Below are 17350 nucleotides of genomic sequence, written 5' to 3'. Positions count from 1 at the left end.
GGGTGACATGTTCACCGATTTGACTAGCACCAAAACCCATAAGCCAACCAACGATAATAACAGCAACAAAGATATTGTATTCAGGTTTTATTAGCAGTATATATATCTTGGATATATTTGTAGCAAAATATAAATGCACATTATACAAATCGTAATTTCGTCAAAAACGCTTCCACCGGCACTTGGTGCCCCGTGGATGAGCGAAACCCCATGGAATGCATTGGATGCAAAGACTGTCTGCTAGACATTGTGGTCGAGAACGTAATTGCGTATGTAGGACCTACCCACGAGCCCCTCGTTGCTTTAGAGCTTACTCACTAGATAAATGCACAACTGGTGTAGGATATGATGGCAGGATGAGAGGTCCTTTCCAGCCCGTCACGTGGACGCGTTACATACGGAAGACACCGAAACGGCTTTCACCGATCGGTTGGTTAAGAGCCGCCTGCAGACTAAGCCCTAGCACACGTCGCGTATCAACCGGATCGATAATACCATCATCCCACAATCGTGCCGAACTGTAATAGGGTGATCCTTCGGCCTCGAACTGCTGCACGATCGGAGCCTTAATACGGTCGCCGATCTCCTCCGTCCATTCGCGTCCCGTCCGGCGGTACTGCTCTTCCGTAATCTGCGCCAACACGCCAGCTGCCTGCGAACCGCCCATAACCGAAATGCGACTGTTCGGCCACATGTACAGGAAACGGGGCGAGTATGCGCGCCCACACATACCATAGTTTCCGGCCCCATACGATCCACCGATAATGAGCGTCAGTTTCGGAACGTTAGCGCACGCAACCGCCGTCACCATCTTGGCGCCGTTCTTTGCGATACCGCCCGCTTCAGCATCCCGGCCAACCATGAAACCGGTGATGTTCTGCAGAAACAGCAACGGAATGCGCTTCTGAGCGCACAGCTGAATAAAGTGTGCTCCCTTGAGGGCGCTCTCGGAAAACAGCACCCCATTGTTGCCGACAATGCCGACCAGCTGGCCGTACAAACGGGCATACCCGCACACGATCGTTTCACCGTAGAACTTTTTGAACTCCGTGAACCGACTGCCGTCAACGATGCGTCCGATCACCTCGCGCACGTCGAACGATTTCGTGAGATTCGATCCCACTATGCCGTACAAATCGCTGGCTGGATAACGCGGTGCTTCCGCTTCCGTACCGAACGTGAGTCCTTCGTGTTCCATCATGCGGGACGTGGTGTAACTGGCCAGTTCGTTGTAGTTGCTGCTTCCGGGGCGGTTCAAGTTCTTCACGATCTGCCGGGCGAGGTACAGCGCGTGCTCATCATCTACGGCGTAGTGATCGGTTACGCCGGATGTGCGGCAGTGAAGATCCGCACCACCGAGGTCTTCGGCTGAAACTACCTCACCGGTAGCGGCCTTCACAAGGGGTGGTCCGGCCAGGAAGATCGTGCCCTGTCGCTTCACGATAATGCTCTCATCGGCCATGGCAGGAACGTAGGCACCTCCAGCCGTGCAGCTTCCCATGACGACGGCAATCTGGGGGATTCCCCGAGCCGACATGTTGGCCTGGTTGTAGAAGATACGCCCAAAGTGCATCTTATCCGGGAACACGTCCGCCTGGCGGGGTAAATTTGCGCCACCCGAATCCACGAGGTAGATGCACGGAAGATTGTTCTCCTGGGCGATCTCTTGCGCGCGCAAGTGCTTTTTCACCGTGATCGGATAGTACGAACCACCCTTGACGGTGGCATCGTTCGCTACGATCACACATTCCACCCCCTGCACCCTGCCGATACCGGTTACTATGCCGGCCGCGTTTACAACGTCCTTGCCGTACATTTCGTGCGCGGCCAACGTGGACAGCTCGAGAAAGGGAGAACCGGGATCGACGAGCCGGTTGATCCGATCACGAGCCAGCAGTTTGCCCTTCGAAGTGTGCCGCTTGATCGCCTCGGGTCCTCCGCCCGACAGGACATCGTTCGTGATGCGTTTCAAGTTAGCGACCAGATCGTTCATTTGGCCGTAATTTTCCTAAATGCAATAACATCAAGTGAGTTGAAAAGCTTGCTGCTATTGTGATAAATTAAACTGCGGATGCTTACCTTAAATTCTGGTGATTGGCGGTTCACTTCCGTGGGCAACACGTTTGCTTCGGAAATGTGCACCAAGCGACATTGTTGCGGAGTAAGCGCTTTTACCAACGACCCCGGGTGGATGGCGGTGCGGGAAAATAGGACTCGAGCTTTAGATAACATGGTACCAACGTCTGCGTCTGCGCCGGTGCCAAAAACACGAAGAGGATCGTTTGTAAGATCGTGCCCAAAAAAGTAGGGAGATGTAACGAAAGCGAGAGTATTATGTAAACATGCGCCACGGTCTGAAATAGTGCGCGGATGACAGAATCCTTGACAAGGTTAGTAGAGTCTGCCGTTGTATTGAATTGAACACAATTTTAAGATAAAATTCCTTGTTGCATGTTCTTTTTAACAAGATGCAGTGGTTTTTTAGTAGGGTGCTCAGTCAATCATGGACCAATCATAGCCAAAAATAGAGATTTATTAATAAAAAAGTTATCAGTAGGACGAAATTGTCAAAAGTTATCATATGTTTTGAATTGGATAGCTGTCAAAGCGAAAATCCTGCCTAACCTTAAAAAGACTGCCATTGCTGGTTTGTTTACGTTTTATTTTGGCTTGGCGAGACGCGCCAGTTTTAATTCGTGATATTAAATAGTTGAAAAACTGTTGAAATAGTAAAATGGATGGCAAAAAGATCAGTTTTGGGTTTGCTAAAATCAGCAAAAAGGCGCCACTTGCTGCCGGACCAGCGTCGAATGTGTCGCTCAATAGCAAGGACAATTCGGTACAAATGATCGATTGTTTAGAAGGACAAACAATAAAAATAATAGGGTAAGTTTTGTTACAATCCTGATGCATTGTAAGTGTAAGAATACTAACTAACTAAAGCGAATTATTTCAGGCAAACAGAGGAACTTCCCACTGTTCTAGTGATACCTCTTCGAGAGCAGGACAAAACAACCGTTCCTGACCGGTTAGCAAAGCTGATAGGCATTAGGCAGGAGAAACAGCTTCGTGCTCAAACCGTGCAAAGTCAGCCTAATTCCGTATCGAATCACAATAGTGAGGTTAATGGTGAAACAACAGAGAACCCTGTACAAGTAAAGACAGAACCACCGGAGGAAGATGTTACGCAGCCTGTAGCACCTGTAATGGAAGAAACACTCGAACAACGAGCCGCTCGTGAAATTTTGGAGAACCTCCACGAATCAAACTTTAAAAAAGAGGAACAGAACAACTTTGTGGTCCCATTGCTTCCGGAGGAATTGCCCCTAGATGGTGCGCGTGAAAGCACAATGGATGATTACGAATCAGTGCCGATAGACAAATTCGGTCTTGCGATGTTGCGCGGTATGGGATGGAAGGACGACCCAAACAAGGACTCCAAACCTGAACGAACTGATACGAATCCCACGCCTCGACCGAAAGGGCTTGGTTTAGGGGCTGATAAAGGCCTGAAGGCTAAAGCAGCCAACTCCGTTCTAATTCCTCCGGCAGAAGGCGAAGTGCTAGTGATGAAACGTGGTGCTCAAGTGAAAGTGTTAGCGGGAAAGCATAAGGACGCCTACGGAATTGTGAGTATGATTTATTATATTTCATTATTTTATAATCTTTATTCAATCACATAACCTTGTCAAATGAATCAGTATCTTTTACAAGTTCACGCATTGATTTGTAATACAGCTGTAACCTTTCATCGTTCTGATACTTGAGCGGATTTTTGCGAATCTCCTCCGGCAGTTGCGCCAAGTTGGGCAGGGCGTATGTTCCCATCGATAGTGCCAGTCGGCCGAATTGTTTCATTTGAGATTCCAACTCTTCTCTAGGTAAGGCACGGTCGGGATCTCCTCCCAATCGTCGAAGACTTGCAGAGAAAGAGCTGTAGAAAATGCTCACTAGAGCAGGGAATTTGTCTCGGCGTAAATCAACTTCCCCGCAAAGAAAAATGAACAGAATGTAATCCAGCACGGGAGATGCATAGCGAGCCATTTGCCAATCGAGAATGCAAACCTCATTAACCCGTCCCTGCGAATCGTACCCGAACATTACGTTGTTTGTCCAACAGTCGCCGTGATTGAGCGCAGCATATGGTTCTGCATGAACACCGCGAATGTGTGCACCGGTGCGAGGCCACATCAAGCTACTCAGTTCGAGCAGCTCCCGGTGACGATTTGGTTCCTTTTGGGGATCGAATGCAGAAGCTGCCAGTTGGCAGTTCAGGGGTGTTAAGTAGCGGGTTTGCTCCGTGTCTAGGACGACCGAAAGTAGATCGTTCAAACTACGCAGCTCCTCGAAAAGCTCCGGTCGGTGTTGCTTTAGCGCAAAGGAGCAAGCGTTTAATTTTCCCAAAGCTTTCATCAAAACGCACACGTGATCGTAATCGATCGGTACGTATTGATCGAGCAGCTTCAACGGCGGACGATGGGGTGCTGTTAAATCCTCCAATATGAGCACGGCTTCTCCGCGTTCGGTATTGCAATACGCGTGGTAGCACTTGGGGTAGTTGCCAAAGAAACCCTCCTCGAGTTGTCCAACGCCATGCTGAAGCTGAACTTCCACGAAAGCGGGTAATATCCTCTCGTACATGAGCACTTCTCGCTCGAAGAGCAGCATTGCATTGAAGCACTCCCTCTGCTGGCGATCCTCGGGTGGAAACTTGCATATAACCGACATCGGCTTTTGCGGAAGTCCCTCGAGATGGGCCCGCACGATACGTCCAATGTAGCCGTCGCCCGACTTGGATCCGGGTTCGTAGCGAATCGTTAGCTGATCCCGATCGAATCCATGTTCTTCCGCCACGATCAGAAGCCTTTCACGCACGTACACCGGAACACTCACGGTTGGCAACATTTTTGATTCACTGTATCGTTGTGGAACGATGTTTATGGTCTTAGATTACGTTGCTATCTGCGTGTTTCGCTCAGAATGCCGAGGGTTTGTCGTTCGTTGAGTTTGACAGCAGATAAACAAAGCGCAAACAGCGATACCAACACATGAGCAACAAGACACAACGTGGGATGAAAAACTGGAAATCCTCCCCTCTACGAGTCTTCAATGCACTATGTGCAATTAGTCTCATTTATCTCGTGTTCACCCCTAGAGAAATAAACAATTTGAGATAGTGGATGGTATGGTATGAAATTATACATTCTCAAATAGAAATCACAACAAAACCAAAGAAAAGCGCAATTAATTGGACCCCAAAAGCGTGAAAAACATCATGCTCGGCTAGGTGAATTTAATGACGAAAAGAACTCTTTTCAAATAATGTATTCTCTTTCTATATTTTGAATTTCGAATATAGCTGAGTATGAGTTGGGTACTAAAACGTATTGAGGTAGTTTTCGGATATCGCCAACTTTGCTTCACCCTATCAAGTCCTATAAGCTAGATTGATAGCACTACTTGAGTAAAAACTTGACGCTAATTCGCCATTTAAATGTATCCAAGACGTATGCTGTCGCGGATGCATCCGGCCATGCGCTTTCGGTAACGTATGGCGGCTTTCTCCGTTGTGCCATAGATAAATTCGACACCCGAGTCCCCAGTGGTTATATCTTTCATTAAACCTTCCATTGCCGTATCGGTGTCTGGAAGTTCGTCGTTGGGAGTGCAAATAATTGGCAGTACCATCATGGACATCAGTAACCCGTAGCGGCCGAACTGCTTCAGCTGTTCACGGAACGCACTTCGGGGAAATTGTCGCTCAACATCACCGCCAAGGTTGCGCAGATGCGCCCCCAGGCTGTTGTAGTAGATGCTCAACAACCGGTGATACCCGTGGGATCGCAACTCTTCGTCCGTGCAGTTGAAGATGAAGTAAACGAGATCGAGGACAGGCGAGGCATATCGCGACAGTTGCCAATCGATCAACTTGATGTTCTTGAGGGTTTGGTTCTGTAAGGATAGAGGGTAATCATTGCAAGGTGAAACAGACATTCGTCTCTGTTCGTAAACCTCGACATCACTGAGCATCACTTACGTCGTCTTCGTACTGGAACATCATATTGTTTGACCAGCAGTCGCCATGTCCTATGATAGCGTAGGGTTCGGCAGCTTTTCCATCGACACATGCCATCATCTCCGGCACGCATCGATCCTTAAACTGCTCTAGCTTTTCCCGACGGAAGGTGTCGTGTTGTTCGAGGGAATCGATCGCCCTGTTGCACATGCCGACCATCATCTTCTCAAACGACCCAGCCGGATATTCGTCCATCATTCTGAACATGGAGTCTGTGTAATTGCGACACCGCTCGAACTCCACCGGCTGTTGCTCTTTCATGGCGAACGAGATGGCGTGAAGTCGACCCAGTGTAGTCATCAACAAGCGTGCGTGATCGAAGTCGACGGGGTTTGCCTTGTTCCACATGCGGTACGCTTGCAGCCGTAGATCCTCCATGATAATCACCGACTCCAGCTTGTCGAAGGTGGTTTTGGCGTAGTAACAGCGAGGCACGTTATCGAAGATAGGCATGCCTTGTTCCAGCGATTTTTCACGCTGGAATTTGAGCAACAACGGCAAGATGTCCATGTACGCTTCCGATTCGCGCTCGAACAGTGCAATGCCCTGTTGTCTGCGAAGCTCGTTATCTGGGAGTAGCTTGCACAGTACCACTAGCTCGCGATTCGCCTCACGAATGAACACCTTCAGCAATTGGCCAACGAAGCCATCACCCATGTTGGAACCGGATTCATTCTCGAGTGTGTACAAACCCTCGGTAAATCCTTGCTCGCGTGCCACATCCCGCAGACCGGCGGCAATGTACTCAGCGAAGGACGTTTCTAATATTTCTGGCATACCGGCAACACTTTTCAAGCTCACGGATTTCGACGAACTGCGTATACACTGCTGCGTTGAACTGCGTTCAATGTGGACCGGTCGATAACGTCTTGGCTAATGATTGCGAAAACGGCGGGTGGGATCAGTTTTTAAAACAAACAGCCGCGCTACCGACCAATACCGAGTGGGCGCCGTAATCGACGCCGCCATAAGTGTTTTCGGTGGGTCGAATGGAGATAAGAATCCGGAATATAGATAATGTCACCCCACCCGCCATATTGTAGGCGGCGTGTGGCGGGCATCGTTCCTGGTAACTCCTTAAATGGAATAATGTCCACACCGTGCCCGGTATCAGCCGGTTTACCCTGCTACACCCCCCTCCGCTATCGGTGGTATGTGGCGTGTGGGACGTCTTTAGGCACACTTCGTTGGCCCCAATATCAAAGGGACTGCGAGATAAGTACGATAATGGTTCATGGCGTCAAGACGGCTTTTTTTTGCGATACTCTTGGGTTGTGGAAAATTGCCAGTAATCATTACTGTGGGGATGCGTTGAAATCTACGCATCGCCGAGTTTACGGTGGCTATCTGCGGTTCTCACCGAGAGGCGTACGACTCGAGATTGTGTCGCACGCGGGTGCAATTTCACGGAAGATGAATGATCCCTTATCGATGCAATCTGACGGGCTGCTATTCCGGAGAGTCATCATGAGTCAATGTTAGAAGCAGTTGCTTTTGATTATATGTTTTATTACTTGTTGATGCGATCGTTCACTAGATAATTCTCCATTCGTGTTTAATGCTATAGTCAACCGTATGACGAGCTTAAACTAAATTGATTACAACGTCACATATCGCTTTAAAAACAACTAGATATACCCATAACGTATGGTATCCTTCACAACGTCGCTCATTCGCTTCGCGAACGCATCTTGATTTGATTCTGTGGTTTTAAAGAAGCTTTCATTCAGCTGCTTCGATTCCGCCATTCGTTGAGCCATTGCCTCGATGTCAGGAAGATCCTCGTTGCGTGTGCACATCATCGGCACCAGGAACATGCCCATCAGGATGCCGTAACGGCCGTACTCCTGCAGCTGTTTGTCGAGCTCCGATCGCGGGAACAACTCGTTAGCATCGTGCTGCAGCTTTGCCAGCATCGTCGATAACGATCGATGGTATATGTCGATCATCTCTTTGTAGTACTTGCGTCGGAATGCCTCGTCCGTGCAGCAGAAGATAAAGTACACTAGGTCCTGGACGGGTGTGACGTACCGCATCACTTGCCAATCTATGAGCACTATCTCTGTAGGATTCCCGTCCTTCGGTACAAGCAATCGATAAAATACAGTTGTTAGTACGCCACTTGTTCGTGCTGCGGCGCATGGTGCAAACTTACCTCATAGCGGAACATCATGTTGTTTGTCCAGCAATCGCCATGCCCTACCACCGTATACGGTTCTGCCAGTTGGCCCTTGCCACAGCGACTCAGCTCGTCGAACACGTCCTCCTTGAGCTGTTCCATTTTGGCCCGCTCAACCGTGTCCCGCTCGTCCAGTGCATCGATAACCATCTGGAACTGCGACAGGATCATGTTCCTGAACGGCCCGTCGGACATCAGCATCTCGTCGAAGGGGTTCGGTAGTTTAAACTGCTCAAACTTCTCCGGTTCGTCTCGCTTCATCGCCAGCGAAATGGCGTGCAATCGACCGAGGTGTGTCATAAAGAGGCTTGCGTGCTCGTAATCAATTATGCGATACTTGCTCCATAGTTGAAAGTCTCGCATCCGAAGGTCCTCCATAATAATGACCGATTCTTGGGCCGCCTCGTTGCAGTGTGCATGGTAGCACCGAGGTGTGTGGAAGAAACCATCTTCCTTTTCCGTGACACCTTTTCGCCGCTGATACTCGTAGATCATGGGCAGGAATTGATCGTACACCAGTGACTCCCGAGCGAAGGCCCCCATTGAGCCAAATTGCTCACGACGAGCGTCATCGAGTGGTGGAATCTTACACAAGTACATCTCCTTACGATCGCCTTCGGTGATTTCGGCTTTGAACATTTGCCCAACGAACCCATCTCCCTTGCTTGAGCCAAAATCAAACTCGATCGTAAAGTTACCCTCGGTGAAACCTTCCTTTGGAGCTAATCGTTCCAGGGCGGTGTACAGATACTGCGGTAGATCAGGAACTTTCTCTTCGTTAGTGTCGACATGGTGTTCACCGTGTCCGTTGCTGGCACCTTCTAGTGAGGACGTTTTAGAATGGTCTGCCATTCTCGGAACACGATGTCGTCCGGGGACTACGCCTCGATAGCAAGTCCACTCCAGTGAACGCACCGTGAACAACTGATTTGCTTCGTGGCTGCCTGTTTCGCCATCAACCTACGCGCGCCTCCATTGGGAGAGCTTTCAGTGTGGACCGAATTGTTCTCCACTATTCTAGGTGCTGGATCCCAGTGGGGGCACCCACTCCGCATACACGACACGGACAAGATACAAATACACAAGACACAAGCTACACAAAAAAGCTAGTATTTATCTATCGTGGACACTCGCACACCCCGTCAGCAATCACCAAGTTTGAAACCATTATAGAACTCGAATGCTGCATGTGCTTCTATCGTTGAGTTCAATTTGAAAGCCAACCAGTTTGAATAGACGGCCGGAATCTGTGGCCGTGTGTAGTGGTGGCGTCATGAATCGGTCGCTGATTTGAAGGTTTTGTTGGCACGTTTTTTTTTATTCGCACATGTCATATTGAGATGATCGCATTTTTTTTTTTTTGATCGCATTGGACACAGCAGTTGAATCGGCCCACTGTTTATATATGTTGTGCTCATGAAACGATCGCACAGTTTAGCGTGATTGATAGGGCGAAACGTCTGATCTTCGAAATTGAAAGTGAAGGTCGCACGTGTTGCTGCTGCCGGTTAGTAGTTTAAACAACGTTCTCTCTCTCTCTCTTTCTCTGAAGAGCGATGAATTCATACTCGGTGAATTGATGTGTTTCGTTGGTCAATTGTTTAATCATAAATGGCAATAAAGAATACCATTGTTCCAATTCGCGAGTGGCATATTTTCGTCATTAATTTCACCACGACTGGCAAACTAGAAACGAACGCGATAAGATAACTTCGCAAAGAGCACAAGAGCATGTTTAGTCCCCGGGGGATGGTTTGCGTGTGAATTTCCGTATGGCCACGATTTGATTGCTTTGGTGGAGCTATGTGTGTATAACCATGTCCCGGGGATAGAGGAGCACTTTTCTCACCCCGTTCCCTTTGCCTGTGGTCATCAGGTTTCGCAGCCTCCGAGTCGCGAGATTGATGTGAGATTTTTGGCAAGTCATGCTTGCGTTTCCATGTTGTATTTTTTTTGCTATACGCGAAGCATACGTAACAAATTTTTTCGCCGGTATGAAGATATTTATAGATGATGCGTTGTGTTATTTTTGATTACGAAATTTGTTTGGGGATAGTGTACGGTTGACCGTACGCCTACATCGTAGTGTCATCGAAACGTCTTATCACATTACATCAACTTCTACATTCATTGATTTACCTGACTAAAAACGGTGGTAAACTATGTCGACTTGCGTGTAATACAATTCAGTGCATTAAGTGTGCTCAACCAGTTCGTATTGTTGCATGTGTCTGTAGGTGCAGTGTTTTTTCGCAAAATGCAGCAACAGTCGAAAGCGAGTTTCGCTGAAGAAGAGAACACACCTGTCATGGCAGAATCGAATGTGGATGGTAACATTCCACCCATGAAAACGCCAATTAGCTCTGCAAAGTCATCGTTAGCGTTTATCGAATCATTACCCAACATTGTGCAAACCGCGTTAAATCAAGTGGCCCAAGATGAAGGCTTCACAAATGGACGATACACGATCAATGTTGAGGATGGTACAATCAAAGGGGATGGATTCATAGCCGAAATGATCAGGGCTTCCCTATCCGAGGGTGATCGCCGAAACGCATACCTCTGCAAGATACCGTCCATGAACGAAGCGCGACGGCAGCAGGATGGTACCATGGAAATCTTTGAGCGCGAGATAACCATGTACAACGAGATACTTCCGGCGATGTTCACCTACCAGGAGAAGAAAGGCATTGGTCGGGTGGATGGTTTCTTCAATATTCCGAAATGCTACTATGCGCGCTTCGAACAGCAAACCCAAGAAGCGATCATTGTTATGGAGGATCTACGATCGCTGGATTACCGCATGTATTGCAAACAGACGCCAGTTGACTTCCAGCATGCCCAATTGCTAATGGAGCACGTGGGTCGGTACCATGCGGTCTCGTTGGCGATGAAACGTGACCAGCCGGAAGAGTTCGAAAGGTTTAAGATAGAAAATCCATTGAAAAATACGTTACGAACTCCCGAAGCTCCATTCTTAATGGTACTGAGGAAAACGGCAGCTGATGCGCTGGAAACTTTGGAGCCCCATGAAGCGATCGAACGAACCAAGATGCAGCAAATGATTGACAATATGATGGAGGAATTCGTAAGGTTTGATGATATTTCGTTGGTAGAACCGTTTGGTGTACTTCGGCACGGTGATTGCTGGATAAACAATATGCTGTACCGATATAAGGTTAGATCACCGGTGGACAAGTGCGAGAAAGAAATTGAACGAAAACTTATTTTTCAGGATGATGCTCCCGAGAATATCATTTTGCTCGATTGGCAAGTTTCGTGCTATGGCTCGCCCGTTCTCGATTTGGTATATTTCATCTTTTGCTGCACGGACGAAGAGTTTCGGCGTCTTCATTACGTCGAAATGTTAGACATCTACCACAACTCGCTCTCAGCGCTGCTCAAACTGCTTGGCCACGACCCACAGCAAGTGTTCCCGCGTTCTGCCCTTGACCTTCAATTGCAACTATTCGGCCGGTTCGGTTTAATGCTGGCTGTGCTGCTTGTTCCGTTGCAGTGTACCGCCAGTGAAGATCTTCCCGATTTGGACGACACTGCGGAAACGTTTCGAGACACGCAGACTTTCGATGCCGCTGTCTTCACGAAAAACGCCAATCAAATTGCCTTTCGCAAGCGTATGAGTGGGGTAATTCGTGACACAATTCGATATGGGTATATGTAAAAAATATGCTTTTATTGCATTAAAGCTTGTATCTAGGTATGACGCGCATTTTAGATGCAGTCATGCTCGATATGGAATAAAATCAACCGTCTCATTGAGGTTATAGATTGCATTGCATTTTTTTTGGCCATTACGTGTCATCAATTGTTCAATATTACGGATCGCCTTATAAAATCTCGGCGGCTGCCAATCGACTGATCCGTGCCGAGAATTACAAGCAACAAAAGGAAATGGCATATCAACAACCACAGAGCAGAGATTAGATAAGATTCTGCTGCGACGTGCGACAGACTCGTGGCCAAAGCAAACATCAAACCAAACACTCACCCTCTCGCATACCAATCGCCTATAGTCGTGTGTGAGAATTCGGTGGGGGCGCAATTCAGCAAATGACGGAACCCCGGTGGGTTTGTTTTGCTTTCGATGACGATGACTTGCGCCATCTCCTTGATCCGCCTCATCAACCGTAGACATTTGCAAATCATGCTCCAGCCCCCTTTGCCACCATTTATAGTAATGTTTCGACCGCTGCTCAATGTTTTGGCCTAAAAAAAGGCAAAATAAAACAAAGAATGCAGACACGCTTGTCCTTCGATTAGACTTCCGGTGTGGTTATCAGCGCATGATTCAGAAAACGTTTGATAATCCTGGCTTTTGGGTAGACCTGCTCCTGCATCGCGTGTGGCAGTGTATTGCTGTTAGTGTTTTTGGTTGTATTGAGCACTTGTAGCTCATATCCGCCGTAGATCCATTGAAAACAGTTGCTTTCATCGAGTGACGAGCTTGCAGTCCTGTGACGGATGTGATAAGGGATCGACACACATGCAGTAAAGATGGCGACCGGTGGAAATGGCTATGGCTTTGATTAGATAAATTATGCCTTGCCATACCGCGCCAGGTATGGTATTACACTGTTTTATCAGCTCTTCTTCCTGGAACCTGCGATTTGCTGTAGGGAACATCACCGCCAGTCGTAGGCAAAAATCTGAATATAACAGACCGCCAACTGAGCGTGGCGCTTTAGTTGATCGGAAACGGTAACCTACACCGCACGGTGCAACACAACGAAGATTTTGCCAGCACTGCCAGGGCCGAACGTGAACGCGTGTGTTAGAAAATGGTTGTGGAAACAAACACAGACTCAAGCGCTGAACAGTCGACGGTACCCACCGTTGAGGTGCCGAATAATGCGTCATTTGAATCGTCTCCGGTGATGGAATCGGTTGAGAGTTTGGGTGATCCGCAGGAACAATCACGGCAAGTGGAAAAACTAACCGAAGATCGTGAAATGGAGCAAACCACTGTGGAAGAATCTAGTGCACCAACACCAACCGAAGTTGAGGCAGAGCAGCGCACTCCAGAAACGTCAGCGGCGGCAGAGGTTGCGGCAAACGATGACGCAATTGAGCCACCCAAATTTCTGTTCACGGCCATGGAGAAAGTCGCCACAAATGAGGGCTTCACGCCTGGAGCATTTAAGATCGAATTCGATGTGGGATCGAACAAGGGCGATGGCTTCGTGGGGCAAATGTTCAAAGCGTTCCTCAGCGAAGGTGACCGACGGGAAGAGTACCTTTGCAAAATTCCACCTCTGAATGAGGCACGCCGGCGGCAGTTTGAAACGATGGCCATTTTCACGCGCGAAACGTTAGCATACAAAACGTTACTGCCAACCATATTCGCCCATCAGGAGGAAAAGGGTATCCGACGAGAGGAGGGATTCTTTAACACTCCCAAGTGCTACCACGCCGAGTGTGACGAGCAGACGGAGGAGTCGGTCATAATTATGGAGGATTTGCGCTTGCAGGACTATCGCATGTGGAACAAGCTGGTACCGGTTAACTACGATCATGCCCGCTTGACGATGGAGCAGCTCGGTCGTTTGCATGCTGTTTCGTTTGCGTTGAAACGCGATCGTCCGGAGGAATTCGAGCAGTTTAAGGTTCCAGATCCGTTGAGCATAATGATGCCTGAAGGTGGTCCCTTCGATGCAATGATGCAACAGATGATAGCGGACGCAACTGAAACGCTGGAACCACACGAAACTAAGGAACGCGAGAAAATGCAGAAACTACGGGAGAACTTTCGACAGGAGATGAAAAACTGCGCCAATAGCGGCCTCACAGAGTCACACGCGGTTCTTTCACACGGCGACTGTTGGGTGAACAATTTCATGTTCCACTACAAGGTACGGAACGGTGGGCTAGGCGAAACATGTACGACGAAAACGTGCGTTGTTTTCACTGGTGTGTTTTTATTTATCGCTTTTAGGATGGTTCCCCCGATCGAGTGGTCCTGCTTGATTGGCAAATTACTCGCTACGTGTCTCCTGCGATGGATTTAGCGTACTTCATCTTTTGCTGCACGGACGGCGAGTTCCGGCGGCGGCATTACGACGAAATGATCAACATCTACTACAACGCGCTGGCGACGCTGCTCGAACAGCTTGGTCACGATCCACAGCAAGAGTTCCCGCGGACTGCTCTGATACGGCAACTGCGACGGTACGGTCGGTTTGGCATACTGATGGCCGTGTTTCTCGTTCCCATGATGTGCACACGCAACGAAGACCTGCCGGATATGGATGCGGCGGCGGAAAAGTACCGCGACACAAAGGAAATGGATGCGAACCCTTTTTCACAGAGCACTAGCAATAACGTGTACCGCAAGCGCATGGGTGCCGTGATACGGGATTTGGTGCAATATGGCTACTTATAGATATGAAAAGTTCATTCAACGTTGGTTTTTACACACATCGCATTGATTGGAACGCTCTGTTCCCTCACTACGTAACAAAGCGTTACTCAGACGTTTGGTCAGATTGGATAACATAACAGTGTGGCTTTAGGTTAAGCAGTATTACGATAAGCTGAAACAATCTTTGTCCGATGCATGAGTTGTTCAAATAAAATGCCGGAATAAACGGAACTGTTGGCTAATTACGTTCAAAGACGTCCCTGGAGATCTTGACGCAGCAGCAAATAAGCGATAACCGATAAGCGACGGTCAGGCAGCGTGTTAACTCTGTTCGATACTTTTGCTTATCGCACACGGGTTTTATCTTATCGCGAATTATTTCAAACCTTGTATACCTAGCTCCCACAGTGAACCACCGTTTGCTTTGGGTTTGTTAAGGTAAGTGCCGCCGCGGTTATTGACGGCTAAGATGAAAAGTGCTCTAACTATTCCCGATTACGTACGCGATGCATTGGCTAACGTGGCCAACAAGCTGGGCTTCACCAGTGAGCAGTACACGGTAGATTATGATTTCCGTGCAGGTGAGCACAACCGCTCGATAGTGTCCGTGTTCTATCGGGTGACATTCCGTGAGGAACCACGTGAAGTGACAGTACTCTGCAAGGTGCCACCACCCGAAGCCGACGATGTTATGCTGGCCCTGTTCGAACGCGAGGTGTTCGTGTACGGGAAGCTTCTGCCCGCTTTCGAGCAGTTTCAGCGTAACCGACTGCAGGAATCCGTGAACGTTGAGGAGGAACTGGTGTATTTCGGACCCGTGTGCTACCATGCGCACTGCGATGCGAAGAAACGGGAAGCCATCATCGTGCTGGAAGACGTACGTCCACGAGGGTTTTCAAACCGGCATAAGTTTGAACCGCTAGACTACGACCATGCCCGGCTAGCGATGGTACAGCTGGGGCGGTTTCATGCGACTTCACTCGCACTCAAGAAGCAGCAACCGGAACTGTTTGAACAGTATCGCTACATGGGTGATGTCACTGGCGAACGAGTGCTTGCTATGGGCGGATTCGAACAGGCGATGGAGCAAGCGTTTGAAAATGCGTCAGCCACTCTGAATGCAAATGATGAGAGTAAACGCGAAAAATTAGCGCGCCTTCGAGGAAGCTTCGTCGAGGAGTTGCAGAACATCGGCGATACCGCTCTGTCGGAACCGTTTTGCGTCGTATGCCACGGAGACTATGCGGGAGAGAATATGATGTTCTCGTACAACGTAAGTGTCCCCAAGGACGAGTAAATTGTTCAGCTCAATCTCAATCATCTAAACTTTGCGTGCGTGTGCTTTATTGTATTTTAGAGTGGCTTTCCTAACCGACTTATACTACTCGACTGGCAGTTGGCAAAGTACGGATCACCCGCGTTGGATTTTGTGCATACCATCTTCCTCTCATCGGACGAGTCATTTCGACGGAATCATTACGACAATATGCTGCAAACCTATCACCACGCACTGATGAGCCGTCTTGAGCAGCTAGGCGATGATAGCGCTACTGAGTGGTTTCCGTTGACGGTGCTAATGCGTTTGATTAAATTGCAAGCGCGCCAGGCACTGTTGCTCGGCATGTTGTACGTTCCTCTTGCGGTTGCAAGTGAAGAAGCCACCTCAGTGCCAGACGAGACCGATGAACAGCGAGAGGATTCATGTTCGGTGCGCATAAGCGACGTTAGTGATGCAAAATATCAGTCGCGCATGTCCGGATTGTTAAAGGATATTTTTCGTTTAGGGTTTCTATAGAATCAGCTAAAACTGGTCTAAAGGACAATAAAGCGTTTTAGATTTAACAAAAATTATGGGTTTTAACAAAAACGTGTTCTTGAAACTGAACCTTATGACATTGGTTATGGATTGGGTTTTCATTATTTCGCGATTGTGCTCATTAATTATTTGTTTTATTTTCATATTTCATACAGGCTCAAAGTATTGATGAGGAAGCTAGCCGGGTGATAGTAAAATTTGCGATAGGAAACGCCCAGGAGTCATTGAACGAATACATGTTGCAGCTGGTTTCAAAGGAGGAGTATCAAAAATATTCAAAAGTTTTAAGTAAGCATGCGTGCCACAAACACTAGAATTTTCTCACAAAAATCCCTATATCGTTTTCAGATGCGGCTAAATATGAAGAATATAAAAACCGCGAAACGGCAATCAAGTCAACCGAAGAGGAAAAGGATCGCGATCGATCGGGACAATCGTCTCGAGATGGAACGAGGCCAAGGAAGAATCGTTCACCATCACCCAACGAGCGGAGGTCACGGGATCGGGATCGCTATGATCAAAGCCGTGATAAAAGGGATACGCAAGAGAAAAGCAAGGATCGTTCAAAACAACGCGACGATCGACACCGCGAGCATTCGGACAGGCGACGAAGTCCAAATGGAAAAAAGGCACCATCGCGAAGGCACGACAGCAGTTCCAGTGACAATGGTGTCAGTGATCACAATAGAGCGACAAGCAGTGAAGATGAACGGGAACTCAGGCAAAGGAAGCACAAAAAATCCACATCCCCGTACATCCGTACGTCGTCCGGAACAAAAAAGAAATCACACAAATACAAACAACGACGAGAGCGGCGAGATGATCGCGATTCCTCGCGGGATAGACGCGATCGCCGCCGGCAGGGATCGGACTCAGAATCGGACGACAAACACCACAAAA

The 17350-nt window shown here is 48.3% G+C and overlaps 6 protein-coding genes across 6 annotated transcripts; 3 read left to right on the top strand and 3 right to left on the bottom strand.

Annotated features, from left to right (window-relative positions):
* Positions 1–359: 359 nt before the first annotated feature.
* LOC128720649 (probable methylcrotonoyl-CoA carboxylase beta chain, mitochondrial) lies at positions 360–2232 on the bottom strand. The gene is made up of 2 exons (XM_053814327.1): positions 2080–2232; positions 360–2008 (listed from the first exon to the last, which is right to left on the bottom strand). Exons 1-2 carry the CDS (start codon positions 2230–2232, stop codon positions 392–394), a joined length of 1770 nt encoding a protein of 589 aa, XP_053670302.1. The 3' UTR covers positions 360–391.
* Positions 2233–5365: 3133 nt separating this feature from the next.
* Positions 5366–6853, bottom strand: LOC128721219 (uncharacterized). The gene is made up of 2 exons (XM_053814946.1): positions 6038–6853; positions 5366–5952 (listed from the first exon to the last, which is right to left on the bottom strand). Exons 1-2 carry the CDS (start codon positions 6851–6853, stop codon positions 5491–5493), a joined length of 1278 nt encoding a protein of 425 aa, XP_053670921.1. The 3' UTR covers positions 5366–5490.
* Positions 6854–7597: 744 nt separating this feature from the next.
* Positions 7598–9166, bottom strand: LOC128721218 (uncharacterized). The gene is made up of 2 exons (XM_053814945.1): positions 8232–9166; positions 7598–8154 (listed from the first exon to the last, which is right to left on the bottom strand). The coding sequence occupies exons 1-2, from the start codon at positions 9105–9107 to the stop codon at positions 7705–7707; spliced, it is 1326 nt and encodes a 441-aa protein (XP_053670920.1). The 5' UTR covers positions 9108–9166; the 3' UTR covers positions 7598–7704.
* A 1346-nt stretch (positions 9167–10512) lies between these two features.
* Positions 10513–11937, top strand: LOC128730559 (uncharacterized). Its single transcript, XM_053823630.1, has 2 exons — positions 10513–11433; positions 11491–11937. The coding sequence occupies exons 1-2, from the start codon at positions 10513–10515 to the stop codon at positions 11935–11937; spliced, it is 1368 nt and encodes a 455-aa protein (XP_053679605.1).
* Positions 11938–13113: 1176 nt separating this feature from the next.
* On the top strand, positions 13114–14857 carry LOC128721216 (uncharacterized oxidoreductase dhs-27-like). The gene is made up of 2 exons (XM_053814943.1): positions 13114–14125; positions 14209–14857. The coding sequence occupies exons 1-2, from the start codon at positions 13151–13153 to the stop codon at positions 14653–14655; spliced, it is 1422 nt and encodes a 473-aa protein (XP_053670918.1). The 5' UTR covers positions 13114–13150; the 3' UTR covers positions 14656–14857.
* A 246-nt stretch (positions 14858–15103) lies between these two features.
* On the top strand, positions 15104–16430 carry LOC128721220 (uncharacterized). The gene is made up of 2 exons (XM_053814947.1): positions 15104–15907; positions 15992–16430. The coding sequence occupies exons 1-2, from the start codon at positions 15104–15106 to the stop codon at positions 16427–16429; spliced, it is 1242 nt and encodes a 413-aa protein (XP_053670922.1). The 3' UTR covers position 16430.
* The last annotated feature ends 920 nt before the right edge of the window (positions 16431–17350 follow it).

Source organism: Anopheles nili, chromosome 2, assembly GCF_943737925.1.
Source record: "Anopheles nili chromosome 2, idAnoNiliSN_F5_01, whole genome shotgun sequence".
Classification (NCBI taxonomy): Eukaryota; Metazoa; Arthropoda; class Insecta; order Diptera; family Culicidae; genus Anopheles; species Anopheles nili.
This window is presented reverse-complemented; position numbering and strand designations above follow the sequence as displayed.

Excerpts from the sequence above, each read along its gene's own strand:
- LOC128721216 (XM_053814943.1), top strand. The coding sequence starts at position 13,151 with ATGGAATCGGTTGAGAGTTTGGGTGATCCGCAGGAACAATCACGGCAA. Across the intron at positions 14,126-14,208 it reads ATTTCATGTTCCACTACAAG|GATGGTTCCCCCGATCGAGT; the intron begins GTACGGAACGGT and ends TATCGCTTTTAG.
- LOC128721219 (XM_053814946.1), bottom strand. The coding sequence starts at position 6,853 with ATGCCAGAAATATTAGAAACGTCCTTCGCTGAGTACATTGCCGCCGGT. Across the intron at positions 5,953-6,037 it reads TGTTCCAGTACGAAGACGAC|AACCAAACCCTCAAGAACAT; the intron begins GTAAGTGATGCT and ends CTATCCTTACAG.
- LOC128720649 (XM_053814327.1), bottom strand. The coding sequence starts at position 2,232 with ATGTTATCTAAAGCTCGAGTCCTATTTTCCCGCACCGCCATCCACCCG. Across the intron at positions 2,009-2,079 it reads GCCAATCACCAGAATTTAAG|GAAAATTACGGCCAAATGAA; the intron begins GTAAGCATCCGC and ends TATTGCATTTAG.
- LOC128730559 (XM_053823630.1), top strand. The coding sequence starts at position 10,513 with ATGCAGCAACAGTCGAAAGCGAGTTTCGCTGAAGAAGAGAACACACCT. Across the intron at positions 11,434-11,490 it reads ATATGCTGTACCGATATAAG|GATGATGCTCCCGAGAATAT; the intron begins GTTAGATCACCG and ends CTTATTTTTCAG.
- LOC128721218 (XM_053814945.1), bottom strand. The coding sequence starts at position 9,107 with ATGGCAGACCATTCTAAAACGTCCTCACTAGAAGGTGCCAGCAACGGA. Across the intron at positions 8,155-8,231 it reads ACATGATGTTCCGCTATGAG|GACGGGAATCCTACAGAGAT; the intron begins GTAAGTTTGCAC and ends CTTGTACCGAAG.
- LOC128721220 (XM_053814947.1), top strand. The coding sequence starts at position 15,104 with ATGAAAAGTGCTCTAACTATTCCCGATTACGTACGCGATGCATTGGCT. Across the intron at positions 15,908-15,991 it reads ATATGATGTTCTCGTACAAC|AGTGGCTTTCCTAACCGACT; the intron begins GTAAGTGTCCCC and ends ATTGTATTTTAG.